Here is a 25,902-nt window from a genome sequence, read left to right as displayed (position 1 = left end):
GGAAAGCCGCAACAGCAAAGACATTCAGCGTTCACGACAAAGCAGCCCTTTGGCGTGTTCAGAACAGGACTGGAACATGCTCCATCCTTAATTCACCCAACAGCTTTCAGGTCCTTTACAGCACAGTTGGTACAGTCTACAAGACCAGCTCTTATTCCTGGGCTCTTATAAAGGACCCTCTTCATCTTCAGGTTTTTATACTTCAGCATTTTTATATTCAATTTTTAAAGTGCTGAGGTTAGCTAGCCTTTTGTTCTTTCTTAAAGTCCCAAGGACTTTAGAGTTACACAAATGGTTGATACTTTTTGTTTACTACCAGAACAGTCTCTCCCAGCACTCTCTCTCAGTAAGTAAGCAAAGATTTATCAAAATCTTCACGATGGGTTGCTTGTGCACAAAGTTACATAATTTTTAGATCCAGGTTAATCACAAAGGTAAGACCATGGATGCATAGTTTTGTATTGGTACCAGAAAGAGCTATATATATCCCACACAGCCAGAAAGTGTGAGCAACATTGTCCTAATAAATGTAATACAAGTCACAGGAGTTTGTCCCTTGTTGTTTGGGGACCTGCTGAATGAACAAGATGCTCTACCTCTCCTTGCCTTCATTTTCCCATTCATAAAATCGGGGGAGTGGTATTCACATCCTTCTAAAAGGTTTAAAACCCAATGACTGAGTATAATATTTTATTATGTAGTATTTTTAAATGACCATTATGGTAGAAAGCTGAAAGCTGGCAATGTATAACAGGAGATATAAACTTCAGTGATAAATGACTTAAGTTGATTTACATTTCCTTAAAACCATATCGTGTCATCCTCCTCTCACTTGAATCGGTAAAATCATTGGGAAAAAAAATTTAAGATCAAAAGTAAGCAAAAAATTCCAAAATTTGTTATGAGTTTCTTTATGACAGATATCATGACTCAGAGAATGACATTCTGTCAAAAATAGCAATGTTTCACTGTATCCTGTTGATATGTTTTCAGTAGTACTTTGAAACAAGGGGAGAAAGAAGGCACTATTCCAACACAGCTGCTCAAAATATATTTATTTTTCAGTTATGGAAATTTTTATTGAAACAGGGGGGCAGGGTTTTTTCCAAATGTGAGGTTTTTAAATATATATATTTGAAAAATGAATTTTGAGTAACTTTGTATGCACCATGTTGTTAGGTAAATAACCTTTAAAAGGGGGGTTCTCAATCATAATGATAACCATAACCTGATCCACAAGCTAATATCATATTCCTGTGTTTTCAATTTCATGAGTCTCAGTCACCACAGGGTAAGCTAAAAAAATAAGTACAAAATGCTGGCATTACTTGGCTGTATAATGAGAAGCACAGCTGAGTCTCAGCCTAGCAGCACGTGAAGACTCAGCTGGTTGAGGGGATCAGAGGGGTACACATCCCTCCACAGTACCTTGTAAAAGGTCTAGCAGAATCGGTCACTCTCCCTAGCGAGTAGTTGTCCTTCAAGGGACTGGGAGATCACGGTGTCACCCAGCAAGTGGATGAGGGGTACGTGGGGTTTTACTAACATGAGTTGGGGCAACAGTTTTCTCTAGAACATCAGAGAAAAACTGTGGTTTATTATTTCAAAATCCACTTCCTCAGCTGTCCCTAAGACAGCTTTAAAGGCAGTATCAGCCTTTTCTCCCCTTGGTAACTCAGCTTCTTTCTCTGAACTCAGTGGTCCTTGATTATTTCTGAGAACAAACTGCCATGCTGTTGCTAGTCATAATACTAGTATCATGATGTTCCTGCTGTATACATGCTTGCAAACATGTACGACTGCAATCTTGTTTAGATTAAGGCAGGTAGTTCTTCTTCAGGCAATGTGTTAGGATCTCTAAATATTAGGAGCACTTTTCTAAATGCCAGAATACACGTGGAAGAGTTGAGAAGGAGACCCACAACAAGAACAGGGCTGCAATGTTTATTCATGTAAACTACCCAAATTTAAATATGCCTCTTCAACTACCAGTTTATGTTTGGGCAGTCTTCAGTCCATAGAACAGCTCAGTCTGCAAATTTGGAAAGATCAAAAGCAGCTTAAAGCTGCTTATTTCATCCTTGGCTTTTGTTTCATGCTGTCTGAAGTGCAACCTTACCACTGTCCCTCGTGCTGAGAAGCACACTCAGTCATGCCTGGGGATTTCCATGAAGACATGATATTTTGGCAGAATGTGTCCTGAGTGACACTATCTTGATTTATAAGAATCTTTGAAAAGAAAAATGGTATCTGAAGAGACTGCAAGCCTGTTGATAACATGTTCAGCAGTTTGAACAGGGTTTCTCCAGTTTGTCCTTCTCAAAAGCAGACATGTCTAAGTTTGCAGCATGTATACAATGTCCTCAATGATTTAATGCAGTGGAGTTACAAACCCTGAAAGTCAAGGTTTACCATAACAGTCTTTACATTTTCATACTAATATATAGAGAGAGCTTCCACTAAAAGTGGCAGTAATTGGGTATTTAAAGACCATGAAAAACTAGAAAAATATACACTGAACAAGTTCAAAGACAATACACAAAACTGATATCCTTGCAAATACAAAAATTTTGCAGAACATGCTGTGCATTCACAAACTGCAATCACAGAAAAGGAGCAATTAGTAGAGAAAGGAAAAATGAGTTGTGTTACTGATACTTGGCTATTTTAGAAAAATGTGTTGGCAGTTAAACGTATATGCTGAGCAAAAAATTCTGTGAAGCCTCTTTCTTTTAATGTGAACATACCAGTATGACACAGACAGAAGATGAAAATTCCACATGCTGAAATTAAAATACCTACACCCTCTGATCCATTCTAAATTACTGACTCCGACACTAATAAATATGCAGATAACGTACCTATACACTATTTTGTGAATCTTAAAGGGGAAGCTTTGGGTTGAATTCTCTACCTTGGTGTAAATCCACAAAATTGATGGGATTCTCCCTTGTCTACAGTAGAATAATTCAAGAGATTAATTTCAGAATGTTTTTGATAGGTTTTCCTGGAAGTTTGAGTCTGAAAGTACAAGCTACTAAATCCCAGAGGTATGACTCTGGGATTAACCTTAACTTTAATCATGGTACCTGTCATTAATAAAGTCTAATTTAAGAAAAACAGTCTGTCTTCCTACCTGTAGCCATCAGTTCCCCACTTGCATATATTCTTTTTTTAAAATCATCTAGTAGTTTTTCATGATCTATTTGATACTACTTTACATGCACATTCATTTTTGCTAGTACTAAGAAGAGTACTGACAGCAGGACTACTAATTTCATAACCCGCTTAGGCAGGAATATGAGTCATCCGTACAAGTTGATGGGAGCACTTTGGTGAAGGTACTCGTTGTAATTTAGGCTGCAGGATGGGTTGGGAGGGATGTATCAGCCCAGCGCCATGTAATTCACTTCAAAAGTGGATGCAACATAATGGGTCCATATGGAGCTCTGTAGTTTCAGTGACCACAGCAGCATCAGGCTTGGAAAAGAGAGCCAGAACCCACTGAAACCAATGAAGAGACTCTAGTGGGTGTCAGATCCATTCTGAGGAGGATATTTCTATACGAATTAGCCAAGGCCTGGTGATGAGAGTTTTGTGGACCTGTGGAGCCAAAAGGACTCTCTACCCATGTCTACCTATTCAGATCCAATTGTAAAACAGTACTCTTTGTTGGTTTGGATGTATAAACTGACAAATGGCATTAGCAGGTCCAAATTTCCTACCTACTCTTTTCTACTACTTCTCTTTCTTTAAAAGGAAACTGTTTAAATGAGAGCAAATGTTGACTGAATGTAATTTGTATTGCAGTGTATTTTTAAGCATTCTTTCATGAAAAGCTTTTGAGCAATATTTTGCTTTACTCTCTCATATGCAGAGATAGAATTTTTGTGTGAAGTTTTGCTAAACATTGTTGTTAAACATGACTTTTAGTACCCACATGGAATGGGAAACTGCTAGGAGAAAAGTCAGCCTGTGAGAGATTCAAGTACTTTGATTTCTTTCCTTGGACTGGTATTTGATTTTATTTTCTCCTGCTATTTGTTTCCTAGTGGAATGGAGCTCTTCAGAAGACTTTTCTCCTCTGGTTGGTGAAATAATTATGGATAATCTTCAGTCTTTGAGGTGCACCATCACAGGTCTCAGAACAGTAAGTGCCAAATGGCTCATTTAGATCTTGATGTCCCCTGCTGCCCCAGTGATACAAAGACACTGATGATTTGCATCCATGCCTATTGGTAATAACTGTAGAGTGTCTTTACTCTAGCAATAATTTTTAGTCATTCAGCATCATATGTCTGGCATCCATAATCCAAAAGTCACAAAGGAATAGACAGCATGAACTGTTTTATAAGTTGTCATGCTTAGAGGAGATCAGAAAGGACTGGAGTGAAAGTTACTGTTTTCTGGATCAGAGGACAATCTTAGTGCAGATCAAAACCCTGTGAAAGATCTAGTCCTCACTGATGACCAATAGCTAAAATTACACTTCTTTCTCTTCTACTTCTTCCAGGAACACACACATTGTTGACAATCATTTTCATTTTTGTTATTTATTTTTGTATAAATGTTTTACACTGATAAGAACAGTGTCAGCAATGGAGAAAACTGGTGAATATTCATATGTATTCTTAAGCAGAATAATTTTGACCATGTGTCTGAAAGACTTTTTCCTACAGGCCATTCAGGACCATTTGTGCAAGCAAATTTTGATTCACAAAATACTTGATAAAAATAAAGCTTGCATAAAATACAACTATTTCCACTGGAAACATTGACAGAGGGGCCCAAACCATCATCCACTGAGCTGGAACCTTTCCACTGAATTCACTGCACACTTAATCGGGCCTACAAAGTTATAGTAGGGGAGGTGTGCATGTGACCCTTGGCCAGTGCCCCGAAACACAGGCATGCAAAACGAGAGAATTAAATTTAGAGAGTAATCAATGGGCTCAATATAAAACACTCTGCATGGAACAGAAAAAAAATACTGGTTTTTTCTAGCCTTTTATCTGAATAAATCTTTGATTTGAAGCACACCATCTACCAGGGAGCCGAGCCACAATATGTATTTACTCTGTTTCTCATTTTCTAACAGCAAAACAGAGTAACTGGTCTTAAGTTAAAATCAAGCAAGCTTGCACAGTCATTTCCATAGGCACATGTTAAGAACAGTGCTTACTGTGAGTTTGTCTATACTCTCCAAAGTATATAACATATTTAAATTAAACATTAGTTTCCAAAGTGCTCTCCATCAGCCTAGATCTATGCATCAACATCTGTGATAAAAGTCTCATTTCAGTGGCAGTCAAATGAAGTTTTTTCCGTTGCTGTGCTGGTAGAGAGACTGTTAAATACAACAATAAAGGGGACTCCCTATTCCCAAAGTCTGATTGTAAGAGTCCCCAGGGTTTGGCTTTGGTAGAAGAGACTGAAGTTTGTCAGTAGGAATTGGTGTGTTCTGTTAAGCCTCAGCAGATCACCTATCCTGAAATCTTTGTGCTATGTTTCAATCTGTCATGGTGCATCAGTTGAAGCCACTGAAAGCTATTTAATTCTTTCAAAGAAAACGTCTTTGGGAGGGACTGCTTTCCAGTTATTACAAGCAAGATTTTGAGTCAAGTGATAGTTTTGACTACAGTTGTTTTCATTTGCAGGGCCAGAGATATTATGTCCATGTTTCAGCATACAACATGAGAGGATGGGGACCTCCACGCAAACCTACTCCTGAATATGCCTCTCCTTCAAGTAGGTTGAATTTGTCTACCCTCCTAGTTTGATTAATGATGTTGCTTTGTAAGAATTTCTCCCTCTTCAAAGAACATAAAAAGACAGATATTCCGGAGCTTGTGATTTAATTGCCATGTCATCTAGGAGTGAAATAAATAAATAAATATCACTCCTTCCACCCCCAAGAAATAGGCAAAATAATCATATATGTATATTTGTCTTATCTTTTATTCTTCTCCCGTCCTTTAACAGAACATTGTCATCTAGTCACTAACACTTAAGAAAAAGGAGAAATATTTTGACTTTTTTTTCTCTTAATAGAGTTCTTCTATATGAAGCCTCATTTGTCAGCACATGAATCGATCAAAACCTGAATCTGAACTGCTAGAACCAAAACACTTACATGTATCATACATAATTTTGTATTTTGCCTTGTAGCAGATGTAGATCCCATTCACTGAACCATTCTTATAGCATTATGTATGTAAAATGCTCTAGTGTGAACACACATGTTGATAGGAACTAGTCCATAAGTACTAAAGTGTTCCAGATATGTCCAAAAGCCTTTCTTCCTTTTCAAACTTATGACAGGTTTTCTCAGACTCCGTTAGGACTAATTTTTCATTTGTCATTTTTAATCTATTATAATCACATTGTATTGTTAGTTGCTTTTCCACACTCAGTGTTCACTGCCAAACTGGCTCAGCATATCACAGCTTCCCTTGTATTGATAATGCAGTAAAGTGGGATTTTTCATTTTATTGCATTAGCACTTGTTTTTATTAGGCTAATGTAACAAATTATTAACCTTGCATCCTAATGTGAGAAAAATAAAGCAAGCTGTACCTACTCTCAGTAGTCATAATGGAGAGAGTTGGATAAAGGAGGCTCTTGCAGTACCATTATCCCATTTTGTTTAAATTTTGCTCGTTTACCCCAGAATAAAACCAGAACTAGGGTAAATAAATATTCTGCTTGAGAACAAAAATGTGCTACAGTCATGGGACAAAATTCTAGTCTTAACTATGTGGATAACTCACTACTACAGACTTGTTTTGAGTAATTTAGTGACATGCAATTACGCTGGCTACAACGAGGTATAACTTCACAGGATTTGGCCCCACAAACCAAAAATTTACATCAGTGGATAAACAGATTCTTTTACAGTAGCTGCTAGTTATTCAGCTTAATATCCGCAAAGAACAGGGCAGTCCTGGCAAGCTAGGTGGCATTTACCACTGTAGCTTTGTGCAATATAAACATTTGCTTTGAGCATATCGCACTGTCTTCCCTGTCTCATTTCTTGCCCACTGTTATTAACCTTCTGAAATCTGACAGTATGTGACAGTTCCAAAACTTTGGGATGTAAGGGAACTTTTCCTTCAGATTTCAGTGGATCATCACAAAAACTATGCAGAGAATTAAGTTCATTTCCCATGTTTAGTGTCTCAGGGATTCTGGGCTTTAAAGCAGCAGAAAGTCTTAGAGTTGCTGGCGTTAGGGCCATGTTGTCATGTGCAGCTGCTCAGGACTCAGTGAAGTCCCTGCTTCACCCAGGGAGAGCAGCACCATCCATGGGAGTACTACTGAAGGGCCTGGGACAATCACTGTGGGGGTGTCTCTCTGAAAGGTAGCCAAGGGAACAAAATGAGCCTTTTGGATTTCCCTGTAGGATAGAAGGAGCATCACTTGATATATATGGGGTTTTTTGTGAATTGATGGCAAAGAGAAATGTTTCTTCACATACATATGTATGTTTTCTTTGTTGATGAACACAGAAGCATTAGGCAGACTCAGCTCACTGTATACAGATAGCTGGCAAGAATGTGATATTTTCCTTAAGTATTCTTAATGACACATGCTTAAGCTTTTCAGCAAGTGAGACCATCAGATCTTAAATGTAAATTATTTCTTTAACTAATACTAACATCAGAATTTTAGCTTGAGAAACAAGATGCTGTCTACCACTGCAGTTACTAGGGGCAAAACTTCTTTATCCATGTGACTGCCTTCACCACTGGTTTTGAAAACTAGCAGATTTGTGCTTGGCAAGAAGGCAGCAACCTGAAATTATACCAGTGTTGCATAACAAAATATGGCCCTAAGCTAAAAATTAAGTGTGAATACATTAATACTATACAAAGTTGTCTGTAATGGCAGCCAGAAGAACATGCAAGGGAAATGAAAGCTTCAGGGTTTAATCCTGATCCATTCCAATCCCAGAGCATCAAAGGTTAGTGACATCTTTGGAGATGCATCCATGTAACATGACAGTGAATGCTTGCTACTGTCCTCCTCTTTCTCCCACATACACAGTAGCAGCCTGGAAAGTGGTAGCCAGTGTTGTGCAGCCGGTCTGTGGAATCACAGTAGACAGTAACATTTCTAAGCCATTCATCAGTGTGTGAGTGATGGACAATGAGCGACGCTGGTCTAATTTCCATGACATTTTTAAGGTAGTCAGCAATCTGGTGGCTCAAACATTTTGGAAACCACTGGAATAGGGAAATCATGAGGTGGTTCAAAACTACCAGTTTGATGACACCAAAGCACTTTGAGTTTGGTGAGTTCCAGTTGGTTCTTCTTGGCTGCTCACAGGAGATCTAAGAACTGGCCACACAGAGCTATAAATGCAGCTGGCCCTTGATCTCTGCAATTGCATATGACATGCAGGACAGCCTCTCTGCAGCTGTTCCAACTGCCCACAGGCTATCAGGATAGCAAACGTCTTCTCTTTCCACCCTTTCATGGAGCTTATTCTAGCTGCTATACTAAATGGCAGCAAATACATATTTATATCCCTGGCATAGTGAGCCTATTGGAAGGAATGCTTGACTCCAAACTTGCACTAGAAACTAGATCTGTATATTTAGTGAGTGAGCAAACTGTTTGTTGGTGGCTGTGAATACATACATGGCCCCTGTGCCAGCAAGATGGAAGCATGCCTCCCTTGCAGACAGCTCTCTTAATACTTTAATTCACCATTGTTTTGAGTCAGGAAACTGGTGCAATACTTTTTTCTCATTATAATGAAAGTATGAAAACAGTCAAGTCTGGAATTAAAAAGCTCCACTCTGATATACACAGCTTCATCCTCCTATTTGTGATGAGATTGCTTGTATTTAAAATCAAGACTGAGATTGCAGCTAGCAGCAAATGATTGAAAACAAAGTCTTTTGTAGGTTGAAGGTATGTGGGACAGAAACCGCAGCTTCTTGCCTCACGAGTGCAGTGCTGAGCAGACCGTAGGCTCTAGGGCAGGAACTGCCAGTGTTTGTTCAGGTCTCTGATGGGAGCAGATTTTCAGATGTGATTTTACTCAGAGCATGTTCCTCTGGCTACAGATCTAGTTCTGGATGTAGGAAGACTTTGATTCCCTGCTTTGCAATCCGTTTCCTATATAACTGTAGGACAGTCATTTAGCCTCCTGGTGTCCCAACAAAACGCAGAAGGAGCAGTAGTACTGAGTGAGGTACTGAGTGTCAGTGCAGTACAGGCTAAGAGCAGCTCTGACACTACAGCAACAGAGGCCATTTATGTACTGAAAAGAAATAGCCATTGTCTAGTCACTCACTACAGGAGCTTCTAGCAGCTGATTGCTAATAATCATTATGATTAATTACCTAGCTGGCACAAGGCAAAGGAAACTATTGCAGTAGTAACAACAGCAGACTTTAAAACAACTGCCATTTTTCCTGCATGCACAGATGTAAAACTTCTCTAAAGCCAAGTACCAGAGGCAAGAAAATATTTTAAAACCTTCTCCTGCTCCTTTGTGTTTCATTTCTGTTTATTTCCTTTGTTCAATAGACTGGAAAGACTGCAGTGGAAGAGAACCTCGGCACAGGGGACACACTGAGGCCCTGGAACGTCTCCTTCAGCAGGTTCGAGCAGCTCATCAGCATTATAATTGCAGAGGTAAGGATAAATATCTATGTGGTAGGGCACCAGCTGAAGCCTCTGTGGCGCCTGTAATTTTAGCAGTTTTCTAACTAGGTCATACCTTCTCATTCATCAGGAAAAGAAAGATATTAATATTGGCCCATCTGGAATCACTTTAGCACACTATCTTGCTCTTAACCCTTGAAATTAGTTGGATGAAAACATCTGAAAACTAGAATGCACAAAAGCACAGACACACCCTTTCTCCCTCTGTACCCTACACACCTATTGATTTGTTTTTTCCTACAAATTAGTTTCATACAGAATCCCACTAAAATGTTTCAAGGATCTCTCTTTTATTTTTTCATATAAAGAAATACTTTAGAGAGTTAACTGTTTTGGATCAAAAGAGAGGATTTGGCTGCCTCCAAATGGAAGACACTAAGTACTCTAGTGGATGTTGTGCCAATCTATAATGAAAAATACTTGCAAAATGCAGTGGGAAGATAAGACTGCTACATTTTCAAATAGAATGGATCAAAACTAGGAGAGAATTCAAATCTCAGCCAGCTCTTTGCTCTTCATTCATGAGAAACAGACTGTGCCTTTAATAGCTCATGAGCCAAGGCAACAGCTTGGCATTCTTTTTGAAGCATATATAAAAACTCCTGTTCTATATGAGTTGTTGAAAAGTACTATTTATTTTCGTAAAATAAACTTCTAACTGGAATAATTCTTCATTGCAAAGGAACTTGTTTTAAACTGAAAACTTGAACTACCATGAAGTTTTTATTTTTCTTCACCTAGTATGACTGTTATGTCAAGCTGCATCAATTGATTTAAAATCATAGAAATACTTAGGGCTAAAATCATGTGGCTGAAACTAAAAGATGCAAATGTGCAAATATGTCACTATCACGATGATCCACAGTCTGCCACAACCCATTGTAACCATAGCAACTTAAACTATTCAGCTATGTTGCTTGGAAAGGGAAAGGAGATATTGCAAGAAAATGTTGTTTCTCTAATTAAAATTCATACAAGGATTATCACTTGCAGGTGGTCATGGTACTGAAAATACAGATGATGTATTCTATCTCTTACATAGCTTTTTCATGCTATTAGTCTTTCTTGCATGGTACAGTTTTTCCTTTCTGAAGCTAGTGCATATCTCACATCTTTCAGGGCACCTTCCTAGTCAACAGGGAATAAGTGATGGAACATCTGAAAATATTCTTAGTATAAATTGTTTTACTGACATACCAGCCCAGAACAGAAGCAGTTATAAACAACATGCAGAAAATCCCTCCTTTTGAGAATCTGACATGAGTACCTGGTTCTTACAAAATTCCACTGCTCAAGAAATCAACCCCAGTCTCAAAGCAAAGCACAGACAACTCTGTTGATTTCCTAACTCCTTTTCCTTAAATAATAAATACAACCAATGTAGAAAATCTGTTTAGATCAGAACATTTTCTTGCATGTCTGAGAGAGGATGTGGGATTTTACATGTGGCAGTATGATACTGTGGAGTCAGCTTGAGCAACATCCTTGCCTCCAACCAAATAAAAAAACCTCATAATTGCTTGTAATGCTAGCATTACACAGTAGCATATTTTGGATAAATCAGGATTGTAACATAATAGGGGAGCCTTTGGAACTTGCCTTAAATACATGGCTGATGTCAATCCCATGTATTTCAGTAATTTGGTAAACAATCAAGACAAAGAGTTTACAGAAAAAGTAAGAATTATGACATCACTTTGACTCTGAAATTTGATTCTAGTATTTATCCACCTCAGTGAACTCTGAGGAGTTTGATCAAGGATCTGAGATAAGCTATTGTATATGACTGAAAAGCCCAAATAATGGCTTTCACTTCATGTAATACAGAGGTCTGAGATAGATTCTTAATGTAAATTAGCATGATTCAACTGACACAGATAGATGTCAGCATGGATATGCTGTTATACATAAACTGAGGATGTCCCCAGGCATTTATGCATTCTTTATCATGCTTCTCTAATAGCATCATAGAATCATAGGATGAGTTGGGACCTTAAAGATCATCTAGTGCCAACCCCCCTGCCCCGGGCAGGGCCCCCTTCCCCCAGCCCAGGGTGCTCCCAGCCCCGTCCAACCTGGCCTTGAACCCTTCCAGGGAGGGGGCAGCCACAGCTGCTCTGGGCACCCTGGGCCAGCGCCTCACCACCTGAACAGTAAAGAATTTCTTCTTTAGATCTAATCTAAATCAACCCTCTTTCAGTTTAAAGCCATTACCCCTCATCCTATCCCCACACCTCTGATAAAGAGTTCCCCCCATCTTCCCTGTAGCCCCCTTTAAGCACTGGAAGGCCACGTCAGGTCTCCTTGGATCCTCTTCCTCTCCAGGCTGAACAACCCCAACTCTCTCAGCCTGTTGTCTAAGAGAAGTGCTCCAGCCCCCCTCCAATCATCTTCATGGCATCCTCTCGACCCACTCCAACAAGTCCATATCTTTCTTATGCTGGGGGCTGCAGAGCTGAACACAGTACTGCAGGTGGGGTGTCACAAGAGAGGAGTAGAGGGGGACAATCCCCTCCCTCAACCTGCTGGCCACACTTCTCTTGATGCAGCCCAGGGCACAGTTGGCTTTCTGTGCTGTGAGTGCACATTGCCAGGTCATGTTGAGCTTCCTGGCAGCTAACACCCCCAAGTCGTCCTCTGCAGAGCTGCTCTCAATCCAATCCTCGCCATGCCTGTATTTGTGTTTGGGATTGCCCAGACCCATGTGCAGGGTCTTGCACTTGGCCTTGTTGCACTTCATGAGGTTTGCTCTTCTTTGATTATACATTAATATTGTGACCTCTGTTTTCCTCATTTGCTTTAGTGATGTCAGTAAATAGCTGGACATTGTTTGTAGAGTATCCTTGAATTTGCTTACTACCACTGATTTTCTGTGGTTTACACATGAGAGCAGACTGAAACTCTGCATGAATTAAAGCTAGGTGAAGACAGAGACAGGCCTCACTGGGGTCCTGGCACCTTGGCTTTTCACTAAGTGATTCCTCTGTGGGATATCACACTCATGCAGCTCAAGCTGGATGAAGGAGAGTGGAGGATGAGTGCAAAGGAGGTGGAAAAAACTGAAGGTAATTGATCTAAACAGTCTGAGATTATTTGGATAACATAGGCAAAAAGCCTGAGAATACAGATGAGCTAGAAGAGCAGGGCTGTGTGACAGTGCTCCAGCGTGAGCTGTGAGGGTTAAATAGCCCAGATTCCAGGCAAATCTCTTGCCCAAGTCTGCTCATTCAGGCTTTGCTCTACAGCCTGCTTTTTGCCCTAAGCTTTGCATTGCAGAAGCTGAAGAAAACAAGCTTACAAAAATACCAGGAAGAATACACTGGAATGTACAGTGAGTTTAAGAGCTTTTGGAATTAGATCAGCTGTTGCTTTTGAACCTGCTCTGTGATATGATGAAATCTCCTAGGGAATTACTTAGGAAGCTTTGCTTTCATATGTTTAATCTTCTGGAAAACCCTGATGATTACAAACAACAGTCATCCATTTGTCTTCATAATACCATGCTACAGACTATCATAACTGAGTTACTACAATTGTGTGTCCTGGCAACACTTCAAATGTATTATTTAAGTATTTTTTTCTTGTAGATCATTCTTTCTAAACAATTCTGAGTGGATTAAGTAATTGTGTGATGCTTCATTAAGAAAGGAACCCAACTCTTCAGTGAAATGCTTACCAGATATTTTCTTTCTGAAATTCAGCTGAAATGTATTTTACTAGACAAGTCAGAGGTGAAATAAAAATATTCTAATTGTAATTTGATTCACAGAGCGCATAGTTTTATTGCATTTAACAAAGACAAGGATCTCTGATTCCACAGGGTGTTTAAAATGTTTAGATTGTAATTATTTGCGAGAATATACAAAAACAAGCTTGACAAACAATCCATAGACTGAGAAGTTCAGGTAGGGAATTTAAGAAGTTACAGTTTCAGCTGTTGAGCCTGACTATGTAATCCAAAATATACCACCCAGTAATATGACTGTCATGCCAATAGCTTCTTCATAAGATACAGAATTTTCTTTTGCAAAACATCCCACCTTCAGGTGAGGTAATACAGAATCTACCATGGTCTCAAGCTATTGAGGTATCTGGCCAATACTTATGCCTTTAAATTCTGCGTGGACTTATGTCTCATGCACATTATCACAGTGTCAGTTGTCTGCACTGCTAAAAATGCGTACCTTTAAACTGAGTTTGAATTTGTCTGGAAGTTTCCAGCTATCTGATTTATTTTCGTAAGGTTGCATAATTAGTGAAAATCCTATTTTATGCCCTCCACTAAGACTTCAGTGGGATGTAGCTCATCTTGTGCTAATTTGCTTCCTTATTCAGGGTCACCCTAAATGATATCTAGCTGCTCCACAGACTGTCTGATTTGTGGGGCTTAGATCTCAGATAATTTTGCACTGAGGTAATTCCATTTACTTCACATCTGCCCCACTCGAGGAGAGGCACCCACTTGTCTAGTGATTGGTCAAAGAATTCCAGATGATCTTCCTCCTCAGAGAAATGGCATGGCATAACAGACATTCCTCTAGAGCAGAGACCCCAGATGCATACTAGCAGCCTGAGTATGCAACGTTGTTCTTATTCTTCCATAACGGTCTTGTATTGCTTTTAAGAAACTGTTGTATTTAAGTGAACTGCGAAGAAACATTTATATATCCAACCTGAGAAGAGAAAAACTGCTCATGTAGTAAATATACCTTTGTAGTTAATTGCCTATTTCAATCCAGGTTTGAATACTTCTGATCTAAATCATATCACTGGAAATTCTCTAGTTTCAGCCACTATTTGTTCACTTCTGAGCTGCTATTAAAAGAGCTCACAGCTCTATTGCTGTATCATTTATTAACATAAATTTATTTTGTTGCTACTGGTGCTCTTCTATAACTGTTACTCTATGTTATTGGTAAGTTAATTAAGTAACAAAGTTCCATTTCCTGTGGATCCAAATTATTCTCTAATATCAACTCCATGGTTTTTGGCTTCTAGACACACTACACTGTAAAACAAAAGCAAATAGCAATGTAGGAGAGTTTACAGTCTCCATCTAGTTTTACATTATTTCTTTTGCTGTTGGCTTTTGCAAAGCTGTGGACTAAACCCAAACCACTGAAAAGCTGAGTAACATATATTTCACTTGTAATGTGCCCTCTTATTTTAATGCTGCGGTCTCTGAGTGTTTTAAACAGAATTATGTTGTTTTGCCTTCAGCAATTTCCTCTTCCATTCTCTCCATCCTTAATATAGAAGAAAATAAAAGTTGCATAATTAGAATGAAATTTATATTCCTAAATTGGTCTTAACCTTGGAAGAAGGAAGCAGTAAGACAGGAGTTTTCATGTAGCATTTGGTTTACATTACTGTGATATATTGAAAAAGTTCACAGTAGAATAAAAATTATCTGAGGAGATATGAATAGAAAAACAAATTATTTTTTTTAAAGGAAAAGAAAACAAAGATCAGTTGCATCAAAGGAGTAGCCATGGATTTGGATGAGTCTGTTAAAACTAAACTGAACAGCACATTGGAGAATATGCCATGGAGAACAAGTTTGTATTGGAATGACAATGGATTTGATGATCTAATAAGTCTCATACATCTGAACTATGTGATTTTACCTCCAGTAGAACCTTGTTCTCTTTGTACTTGCTGTTCGGCAGAGTGGTAATTATTGCTAACAATGTGTCTTCTTTCTGTGGCTTTCAATGTGCAAATTATGGTGCAAATTTATTCATCATTTAAAAATATGTTGAGCACTTCCACAGATGGGGTTTTGACAATAGCAAATTTAGATGTTCTTTAAATGTTCAAACTTAGAACTCACTAGGGAGACACAGATAGACACCTCCTATTCTGCACTGGAGGTAAGTGGGAAATATGTTACTCTGAAAACAACTAAGCAGATTGATTAGCAGCTTTCAGCAAATAATTCTTTATGAGTCATATTTTTTCCCCACTGGAGAAGGATGTCCCTCAAAATGTTTCACGTCTCACTCTGGATGGGTATCCATACTTCATCCAAATAAACAGTCAGATCCTGGAAAACTGAGATGTAGTTTCACAGTTACATCTTTCTTTTCGTCTTTCCTTTCAGAACCCAGTAACTATTGTAATATTTAATTCTCCTTGTAAATTAAATGTTTCTGCCCTTTCTCTTACAACAGTATTAAACAGGAGGGACATCTCAAAAGACAATGAAAAAAACCCTAAACCCAGCTCATTCCTTCTAAATGCCATATGTGGACAACGACAACTGACAATACATTATACATTATACAATCCTCCGTGTTCCTGACTGCCATCTATTGGCATACCCTCTGAAGTCTGCTTACAGGTACACAGGTGGACACAGCTGTTTCACAGAGCTTGTGACTTTCAGTTCCCACTGGAAGATTTTTCTTTGGCTTACAAACAAACTCAGGCCATACATGAGAGAAAGAAAGACATTAAGTCAAATTCATTAAAATGAAAAATAATACAATGTATAAAAATTTAACCACATTTTCTAGAGTATTGGGCGAATATGTGATTTTATTAAATTCTTCTGTTGAGAGCTGGTCAAGAGATCCTTGCAGGCACACAGCAGGTCTCAGCTTTGACATGAAGTAACCAAATGAGTTAAACACCTCTTCATTGGATTCCAGATTACTAGGGAACAAATGTAACTGTGAGAGTTCTGAAGCAATACAGGTGAGTGGAAATTGTTGTGAGGTGGAAAACAAACAAACAAACAAAAGCATTTGCATTTAATGTCATACAGAGAAAGACGAGGATCAACCCAGTTGTTTTCTTAAAGCTTTTACTGGTGATGCTGTGATGTTAGTAATTGCCAGGGCACCAATTATTCAGTTCTTAGCAGTTTAAGCTATATAGGGACAGAAACTGAGGAATTACAACAACCTAAAACGTTGACTCATCATTCAAATCTCTTCTTGGGTTTTTGACACCACTTGCAAAATTCGTTTCCATTCTGAACATTAAGATTATGTAGTCCTGGTTCAAGATGTACTTTGACTAGAAGCAAAACATTTTTACCAAGTCTGACTTTGCTGCAAGTAAGGAAATGGTTTGCTGCTGCATATCACTGAGAAAATTAAAATATAAGCAAAAGATTGTATTTGAGGATATTTCTAAATGTTGTCTTCTGAAAGGTATAGTGGGCACTGACTGAAATTTAGTATTGTGGTTCAAGAGACAAAAGTTCTTTATGAGATATTAACTGAAATGTAAGTGCTGGGTTTAGTTTGCTTTTTATTTTCCATTTTAGAGAGTTCTAAATTACAGAATGCTGGTCGCAAGCAGTCAGTTTCCAGAAGCCTGAAGCACCTTTTCCATTCATCGAACAAGTTTGTGAAGACTCTGAAACGGTTTGTCATTTATTTTATCTCCCAAACATTCTGAGTTTTAGCTAGCAGTTGCTGCTCTTATGCAGTAGTGAAAAGCACCTCTAGAAATATATGTGAAGATTCCACTACCAATGACACAGCAATCAATCAGAACAAAGCTGATAAAATCATACACATGTACAACTGGTGCAGCTGACAAGAAAATAATGCTCCTGTTCCTGCTGAAATCAGTAGAATCTTTTCATTGTCACTGCTGGAAATATATTTGAATTGTAACAAGTGAAATATTCTGTGCAAACACAAAGTGCAGTTACTGAGGTATTTTGGAAGTACTGCCTCTGTTACTGCTCAGTAATGAAACCATGGTATTTATTTCATTCATAACATAAAATGCAGAGCTCAGATAACATGTTTCAATAGCCCATTGGCAACAAGCAGCACATCTAGAATTCTCTAGCATCTTTAGCTAGGTTTACAACCCAGTGTGACCCAAACAACCCTCAGCCTTGATAAATTGTTTTAGCAAATGGAAGTTTCTTATGCTGAATTATTTCTTCTTTCATTGCCAGGAGTGCTCAGTTTGCTTTTTCTTCTTTGTGTTTTGATAAGAGTTTGATTCTTTCAGAAGAGCTCTCCAGAGTCTTTAAACTCCCTAAGGCAACTACTTAACGTATGTAACTAATTGCAAGGGTAAATATCGAAAGGAAAGATCTCTATAAACAGTTTTGCAGATATTCTGGCCAAATTACACTCAATTACACTAATGTAAATCCATAATAACCCACCTGATTTCAATTGGGTTACTTCAGATTTGCTCTGAAGTAAATGAGGGCAGAACTAAGCCCATTAATGATAAAAAGTTTTAGTAAAATTTCTGATTTTGAAGCACATAAAGCCTCTGTTGTGTACTGTTTACGCTGGCAAAATTCTTACTAAAACTGATGTCAGCGGCTCACACAGATTCATAATTTCTTAAATTCCTGTAGTCTCACATAATCTAAAGTGATAAGCTTCCCAAATATTCTTCAGAATTCACTGGCTGAAGCTGCATGATCTATGTAACACAGAAGTTATGACTAGATGATTCAGTTTGTCTCCTCAAAACTTAACATCTATGATTCTTTGTCTAAAATTTGGCATCAATGTGAATAGACACAAAAGGTGCTTGACAATGTTTCCTTCTTTCTTTAGGGGACTCTACTTATCTGTTATATTTTTTTACAAAGACAATTTATTAGTAACCAATGAAGATCAAATCCCAATTGTGGAAATTGATGACTCTCACTGTAGTTCAGTTATGCAGGATTTCCTGTGGTTCACAAAGGTAATGGGAGCCTAATTTTGTATATTGCTTCTACAAATTCATTGCTAGCAATGCATAGCTTATCATTCTGAATATAAGAAACCATGTCATTAAAAAGCTAAATGATGAAGTACTTTCACTCATGTTAAAATGAAAACCATTTATGTGGGTTAAATTCTGGCTGCGCCACTGACAGTGGTACAATTAACTCTTTAATTGTATGATCCTACATAAGTGATTGCTACTTGGGTACATAAAGGTTTTATGAACATTTAGAGGAAGAGCCTAAAGAAATAGCTAGAATTTTTAATGTTGGTATTATGGTTATGCCATCATTCAAGATATCTTAGCACTACTTTTTATACCTGAAAGAACAGTAAATCAATTTTACACAATAGTCCAAAAAGCAATTGAAGTAGGTGCATGTTGTTTACAGAAAAACTTCTATGTCTGGTTTGGTATCTGTTTCATGTTTATCTAGGCAACTCATTGCTATCTGCAGAAACTCAAAATGAGCAATATCTACTGATTTTTCCAAGGTTTTTAGTTTCATTTCTGCTTTTGTAAATGCTGAGAACAAAACCTGATTGAACTGGATATATTTTTGCAGTTGTCTTGCATGTGGGATGATATCAGATGGCTAAGGCAGAATATGTCTATATCCGTGTCCTCATCAACAGCACTTCAAGCCAGGCAAAAGATGCTTTCAGCAGCAGCACAGTTACAGGTTGGTTGCACTGCATATTTCTAGCTATTAACTTAGTGACTTTCTGATCTCTAAGGAATAGTACTGCCAGCTGTCCTATGGTTCACCACTCCCCACCGGCCTCTTCTTTGGAGTAGCATTATCATATACAGTGAAATGAGCCACTGAGCCTCTCTTGCCAGCTGGAATGAAGGAGTTACATTAAAAGTAAAGAACAGGAAAAAGAAAGGAAAGAAGCGATAGTGGCAGACAAAGAAACAAACAGACATGAACCAGTAAATAGTGACCACAGATAAGCCTGTGGGTTTGCAAATTGGGAATTCAGGAGTTATAATCCTAACATTTGCTGCTCAAAAGCCTCTTAGAAGGCCTATTCATTATTAATATAGTAATAAAGCATTTAAACTCTGGGTAAGATTTAGCACTCCTTTGTGCTACATGGGAACCTGCAGCAGTAGGTAGCTTCTGTCCCCCACAGGAAGGACAAGTGGGCTGCTGAAGCTGCCAAAACAACACTCTTGATTCACCCATGGCTTACAAACCGCTCAAGTACAGTTTCTAGGGCAGAACGGCACTGTTTGACAAGCAGGATGGCTATGCTTTTGTGGATTGTCAGCACGGAAATAAAAATCAATCTTTCATCAAGTTCTCAATTGAGCTGCCAAATTTTTTAAGGTAAAATGTACCTTTGTGCAGAGAACCAGTCAGAGACCTATTTAGACCCTTAAAAACAGAGACTAAAAGAGATTAAGTGGTGCATAGATCTTGCGCTGACCCCTCAGCACAGTGGTGAGCACAGCAGCACTACATGCACTATTTGTATCATTTTGTTAAGGCGTAGGAGTGACTCAAGATTGTTCCATTGCAACTGTGCTACAGATACAGTCTGAGTGGTACTGAACAGTTCACTTAATCCTTCCATTTCTCGGTCCACTATTTGCTATGCAAATAGTAATTACACTTTCTCCAGCAGAATGTTTTGACGTTTATTGTAAAGCTTTGGAAGAATGGGTTTTGTGACAACATCTCTAGCTGGAAGGCAGACATTTTCATAAACTATTTACTTCTGTGAGAAGATACATTTTCAAAAATATGTGTGCAAGATTCTTGCAGAAAAAAAGTATACCCAAGCCTCATTTTCTCCTACCTTTTGTTAGAATGAAGTCACCACAGCTTCCCAGAAAAATCCATGGTATGGTCATGGAATTAATGAAGATCTTCATATTGCGCGGCTCGTATTAGCCATCCTTCTTGTTATTGCCAGTCAATGCAATAAGCTAGGTTTTATAGCAGCTATGAAAGCCAGATACTTTGTGGCCATTATTAAGAATATCCATGTGGGGCTTTTTACATCTTTTGGCAAAGCATGCTGTACAGGAGAGTAGCCTTCCTGGGCAACCACCTGTCTTGACTGATTTCCCCAAAGTATCCCGAAATATATGGAATGCCAGTCTGCTGGACCTTTATTGGAGGACCACCTGTGTTAAGCAGCAGCTGTTTGTCAGTCCTCTGAGCTGTCACTAGAGAAAGTTTTAACTATATCTGCTGAATGTTCCCTCTGGTGTGGTTAGCTCAGCTTAGGTAGCACATATTCCTTTGGTTAGCTCAGATTCATTCCCTCTGTGCAGAGTGCCTTTAACAGAGCATTGCTAGTATGCATGGACTGCACTTCAAGATAACCGAGATTCCTAGTACATTGTGTTATTATTTGCTACCAACAATGTTAAGAGCAGAGCTTGACGCACAGAGATATAGCAAATGTGTCCATGTGGTATATTGCTCTGTTGAATTTCTGGCAAATTTATTGTCCTTAATGTTTGTTCTGTTAGCTTGGTCCCCTGATGAACCCAGGGTTTGCCACCAATCTACCAACCTCTAACAGTGTGTGGCCTAATGGGATCCACCAATGGAAGGATCTCAATAAAGTTTATATGGTTGAATACATTTTAATGAGGCAGTTAATAGACTGACTGCAGGAATTTAGGACAGAATGGAAAAGATCAGTGACAACACAGCTGCTAAGGGACTAGATCAGTAGATTCAGAGACAACAGGGACTGTAATTTTGCCTATTGTTACCACTAGACAACTAAAGCAAACAAAACACAAGTGATGGGGCTAAGCAGACACAAAATTTTCTTAGTATATGAATTAGGCACATATTCATATCAGTAGGTAACCCCATTCTGTGTGATGGAATGTCATTCAGAATATACAGTCAGTGACAGTAAAATTTGTTTTCATCTAGGCACATTCATATGTTGCAGTGATTAATATGACAACTTAATGACTAACACCTACCTGCAGTGATTTGTCCCACCTGTGGACACATGGATTAATACAAAATGTATACTCAAGACACCCAGTGTTAATCAGTTATGGAGGCTAACCTCAAAACAGTTAAAAGAAAAAGGGAGCGCTATACAGACATCAACAGTATGCCCTGGAGAGGGATGCATAAAGCTTAAGTAGCTAAATTATGCCACATAAAGGGCAGTTACTGTGCTGATTACCCAGAGTTTATAAGCAATTTAATAATACAGTTTATAAGTAAATATTGCCTGCTAAGTACAGATAAATAATTTCAGGATAATCTCTCTGTTTACAATGTCATTAACTTAATGTACAGCACTTCCCTAAACATACAATGTGCTACATTGTGAATTCAAGTTTTCATTTTAAACTACCTCCATCTCTATCCAGCTTACTGTAGATCTCTTGAAAAAAGTCACAAAGTAATGCGCATATTTTAAATGTTAGGCATTTTTCTTTAAGACATCTGGGAATCTCTTCAGTGGCTGGTCACTGGATTGAGTGTGTTTGCACCTATAAGCAGATGCCTTACTGTGTGAGAAAAGGGATTTTGACCAAAATATGTATTTTATGTGGAGTCTTTTAAAATTACTTTTCTTTAATCCTCACATATTTTCCTGGACAGCTTTGCCCTGGTAGTTTGTTAGTTTCTGACGGTTCTGTCTAGCACATTCTTGGTACCTGAAGGAAAAGGAAAAGGGTCCGTGTCTCTTCAAATTCTTCTGTATTTCATCACAAACACACGCCATAGTTTAGCTCCAAAATTATTTATATTCAACACAGATATGATTGCCTCTTGCTGTTGTTACTGAAAATAATCTGAATGATTTTTAAATGGAGAATGGAAGATGGAGATTATTGTTAATGACTCTAACAGAAAACATTTGAAGTGTCCATTATGAATGATTTGGGGATAGAAGAATAATTTTGTACCGTCTCTGAAATGTAGTTAGGGGGAAGTTAAGACAAGCACCTACCTCTTCAATAAAGTCAAATCAGAAAGGCATCATTGACCCTGAAGGAATCACCACTAGACCGACAGAGTGCTTTTGGAAATTGTGTCCTTTATCTTTACATGACCGGGCAAAAATAGGAAGTTCTGTCCAAATAAATGAATTACTTTGCAGTGTTTCCTTTTCAAAGTCACTGGGTCATAATACTCTTTCTGATGTTCTCCATTACATGTTGGACAAACACTGCTGGACCAAATACATCAGAGGATCCACAATTCAATCCACAAACACAACCTAGAGAAAACTTTTCCTTTTGCCAGTTGAATGATATGACTGTAGGGCAAGGGTTTGAGAAACACTGTGTGTCTAGATTTTATTGAATTCAATAGGACTGATGCCAGTGAGCACGAAGTTAAGTTTCAAAAATTACCACTCTCCTGATATGCGATAAATAACTTTCATTTTGTAATTTGCTTGTTTTCTAGAATTTGCTGGGAACTCACAACTTAGGCAGAGTTTTTTATGAGCCAATCAAGGATCGACATGGCAATATGCTGATAGTTACTATAAGAGAAGTAGAGAGTCTTTATTCTTTTTTTAATGGCAAATGGATGCAGGTATCCAAACTACAAAGCCAGAGGAAATCCCTTTCAACTCCAGAGGAGCCAACAGCATTAGACATCTTGCTTATAACAATCCAGGTAGTGCTTTGCTTCTCTTACTCTATGTTATTTGCTTTTGTAAAGCCTGTGCCAGAACCCTGATTTTTGGAAGAGTCTTGTAGAATTTTAGGCCTTAATCCAGTGCCCAATAAAATTAATGGCAAGGCTCCCATTGAAAGCAAAGACTTACATTACTTCCAGTGGGTCTGGGATCAGATCCTTAATATGTAAAATATCCATGAGATTCTAAAGATATTACTTCAAAGTCCTAGCAGAGAATAGTAGTTTCTATCAGTTTCGGGAAACCATGCTATTGAATTCTGTAGCACGGGATATAAAAACATTTAAAATTCTCTGGGATGTTCTTAAGCACCTATACAGACACTTACAATTTCTACACTCCATAAGATTTTTCCATCCAATCTTGAACACTAAATCTAGGCTTAAAACTTTACTGTTCTACTTAATAAACTTGTTCTGTGGGGTTCAGAGTTCCTTGGAGCCTGGTATAGCTGCTAAAGAATTCTTTACTGACCATAACCCTCCTTTAATTTCTGCATAACATGCCCCTAGATTTCGCAATTAGAAAAATACCAAGGTAAGGATTGATATTGGAGCTGCTTTGCATAGTCAGTTCAGTTTAACATCACTGAGAGCCATGGGTTTTCAGCCCTTCCAAGCATCAAGGTATCTATAAACTCATGTTAAACATAGATAGTTCACATAAAGATAAATACATGTTTTCTGTAGGTAACGGCAATCTATTTCTCATAAAATGTCAGTAGCCAATCTCTCTAAAACTCAGTTGCATAGTAACCCAAACTACTACAAGACAAGTTGTTGTCTTAGTCCCTTCTTTAGCACCCTCAACTAGCCGACGACTGCTGTGATTCATTTCTGAATTAGAGGCACTTTCTTGAGCAGAGACTGCTTTTCGTACCGGAAACTGACAGGCAATCAAAATATACATTACCAGGTTTTAGGAACGTTTAAAAATTTCCAAAAGACAATAAAACTTACCTGATCTATGTTAGATTTAATGTATTAAAATGTGTTAAAGGTGTAGAAAAATGTCAATCTGGGCAAAAGTTTTATATTAGGAAACCCAAAATAAAGGCCTGATCAGATTTCCACAGAGATCCTAGTGGAAAAAATGTTCCCCTAATGGTTTACACATTCCTATCTAATGCCCACCCTTTCTTCTATTACTTGTTTAATCATCGAATGGGTATTTTGTTCATGAAGTGCTTGTGAAAATGAGGGTCTAATTGCATTGGTCAGAGCCAAGCATAGCACTGGCAGATAATTTGATGGTTCCAAGACTAAAGGCATAAGGCCAGGTGTCTTAATCCTCACCCACTGCAGAAGCACACATTTCTCAGGATGGCAGCAGACATCATTTTTAGGGTAGTTTTGGGGGACTGCTATACATAGCCTTAAAAAAGTCTCCTGGCTTCAGCAAATACACCATCATTATTAATTCCTTCTAAACTCTGTTTGTCGATAAAGATACTTGTCCAGAAAACACAGCCATTAATTAAATTTTGCAACCACCAACCCCCAAGCTCATACAGATCTTCCTGTTGACAGCAGGTGATACAGAACAGGATTTTGAGAGATGGAGGCTGGGACTCTACAATGATTTCTTTGGTGAAAGTACAGGCTTACTCAGCCCCTCTCTCCCACCTTCCCCAGGTGATAGCTTTTTCCCAATGCTGCTCTGCTCCATCTGTGTAGCTACACACCAAATGTCAACCAGGGAACTGCTCTGGCTGAAAAATGACTGCTCCTTTTCCCAAGTTGTTTTTCAGCTGAATCAGTTCCCTGACCCAGCTCACTCCTGAAATGATCAGACAGGAGTGCAGAGGTGGGTTTTATTTAAGCTAGTTTAAACATGACAGTTGCAGAAGATTATCACCTCAGTTCTTTAGAGCCAATCCCTGCATGACATGGAGAGCTTAGAGAACCTGTGTATGGCTTTAAGTAAAAAGTTGTTGAGGTGCATCCAAACTACCAGAGATTATTTATATGCTTAAGCATGTGCTTAAATGCTTTGCGAATAGGGAACGCTGTTGAAACAAAAAGACGGCTGTAAAAACATTTGTTGCTTTTTGATCCCAAACTGTTCTGCTTATGTGGAAAAAAAAAAAAAAAAAAAAAAAGATTTTTATGTAGGACTGTTTCTCTTAAAACAGGACATACTTTCCTATCACAAACGAAGTCAGCAACGCCTTCCTCCTGGCTTGTATCTGGGTTACCTTAAACTCTGCAGTTCAGTGGATCAAATCAAAGTGCTTGTGTTGCAGAAGTTGCCTAATGTCCTGTGTCATGTTAAAATCCGAGACAACAGCAATGTCTCCAAGTAAGTGAATATATATGTATTTACACACACATATGTAGAGAAAAAACATTTAAGTTTGAAACAACTGATCAAATCTAAAGGCTAAGGCAATTTTGCCATTGCGAAATTGTAGGTTCCAGTGAAGTTTGGCCCAGGTGTGTACCATCACAGAGATCAGTGCTGAAATAAATTGGTGCACCTGTGTCTTTCAGGCAATCTGAAGGCCTATCCAGAACACATACATATGAGCCCATTGGTTTCTAAGGGTGGTATTCTGTGGTCACTCAAATTCTGCACAGTGGTAATGATCTTCCGTATATCCGTTAGGAAAATCATAGCCTGCAGCCATGATTCAGCCTCCAGTGAATTTAATGTCATCCTTTCTGTTGACTTTCACTGACCATGGGGTGTTGGTGTAGCTTATTTTTCTGTAGCTTCTCTTATGCAGTATTGGGCTTCTCACTCTAATACACAGCAAACATACAGCAATTGAAAACACACATTCAGACAAATGCTATCAGCCATTGAACTGTTGTGCTCTAGGAAAGCCTTTGTCCATTGCTTCCCTTATCTATTGGGCAGGTGCACTGCT

The 25,902-nt window shown here is 38.5% G+C and overlaps 1 protein-coding gene across 1 annotated transcript in view; it reads left to right on the top strand.

The window, feature by feature from the left end:
- Positions 1-25,902, top strand: part of ANKFN1 (ankyrin repeat and fibronectin type III domain containing 1) — a 63,116-nt gene that overhangs the window by 24,174 nt on the left and 13,040 nt on the right. The window contains exons 5-12 of the mRNA XM_033002593.2: positions 4,053-4,150; positions 5,658-5,748; positions 9,541-9,648; positions 16,955-17,054; positions 18,225-18,357; positions 18,947-19,063; positions 22,793-23,008; positions 25,165-25,331. Coding sequence (XP_032858484.2) covers positions 4,053-4,150; positions 5,658-5,748; positions 9,541-9,648; positions 16,955-17,054; positions 18,225-18,357; positions 18,947-19,063; positions 22,793-23,008; positions 25,165-25,331 — 1,030 coding nt within the window. The remainder of the gene's footprint in view (positions 1-4,052; positions 4,151-5,657; positions 5,749-9,540; positions 9,649-16,954; positions 17,055-18,224; positions 18,358-18,946; positions 19,064-22,792; positions 23,009-25,164; positions 25,332-25,902) is intronic.

This window comes from Tyto alba, unplaced genomic scaffold (genome assembly GCF_018691265.1).
Source record: "Tyto alba isolate M040663 unplaced genomic scaffold, T.alba_DEE_v4.0 Super-Scaffold_39, whole genome shotgun sequence".
Classification (NCBI taxonomy): Eukaryota; Metazoa; Chordata; class Aves; order Strigiformes; family Tytonidae; genus Tyto; species Tyto alba.
This window is presented reverse-complemented; position numbering and strand designations above follow the sequence as displayed.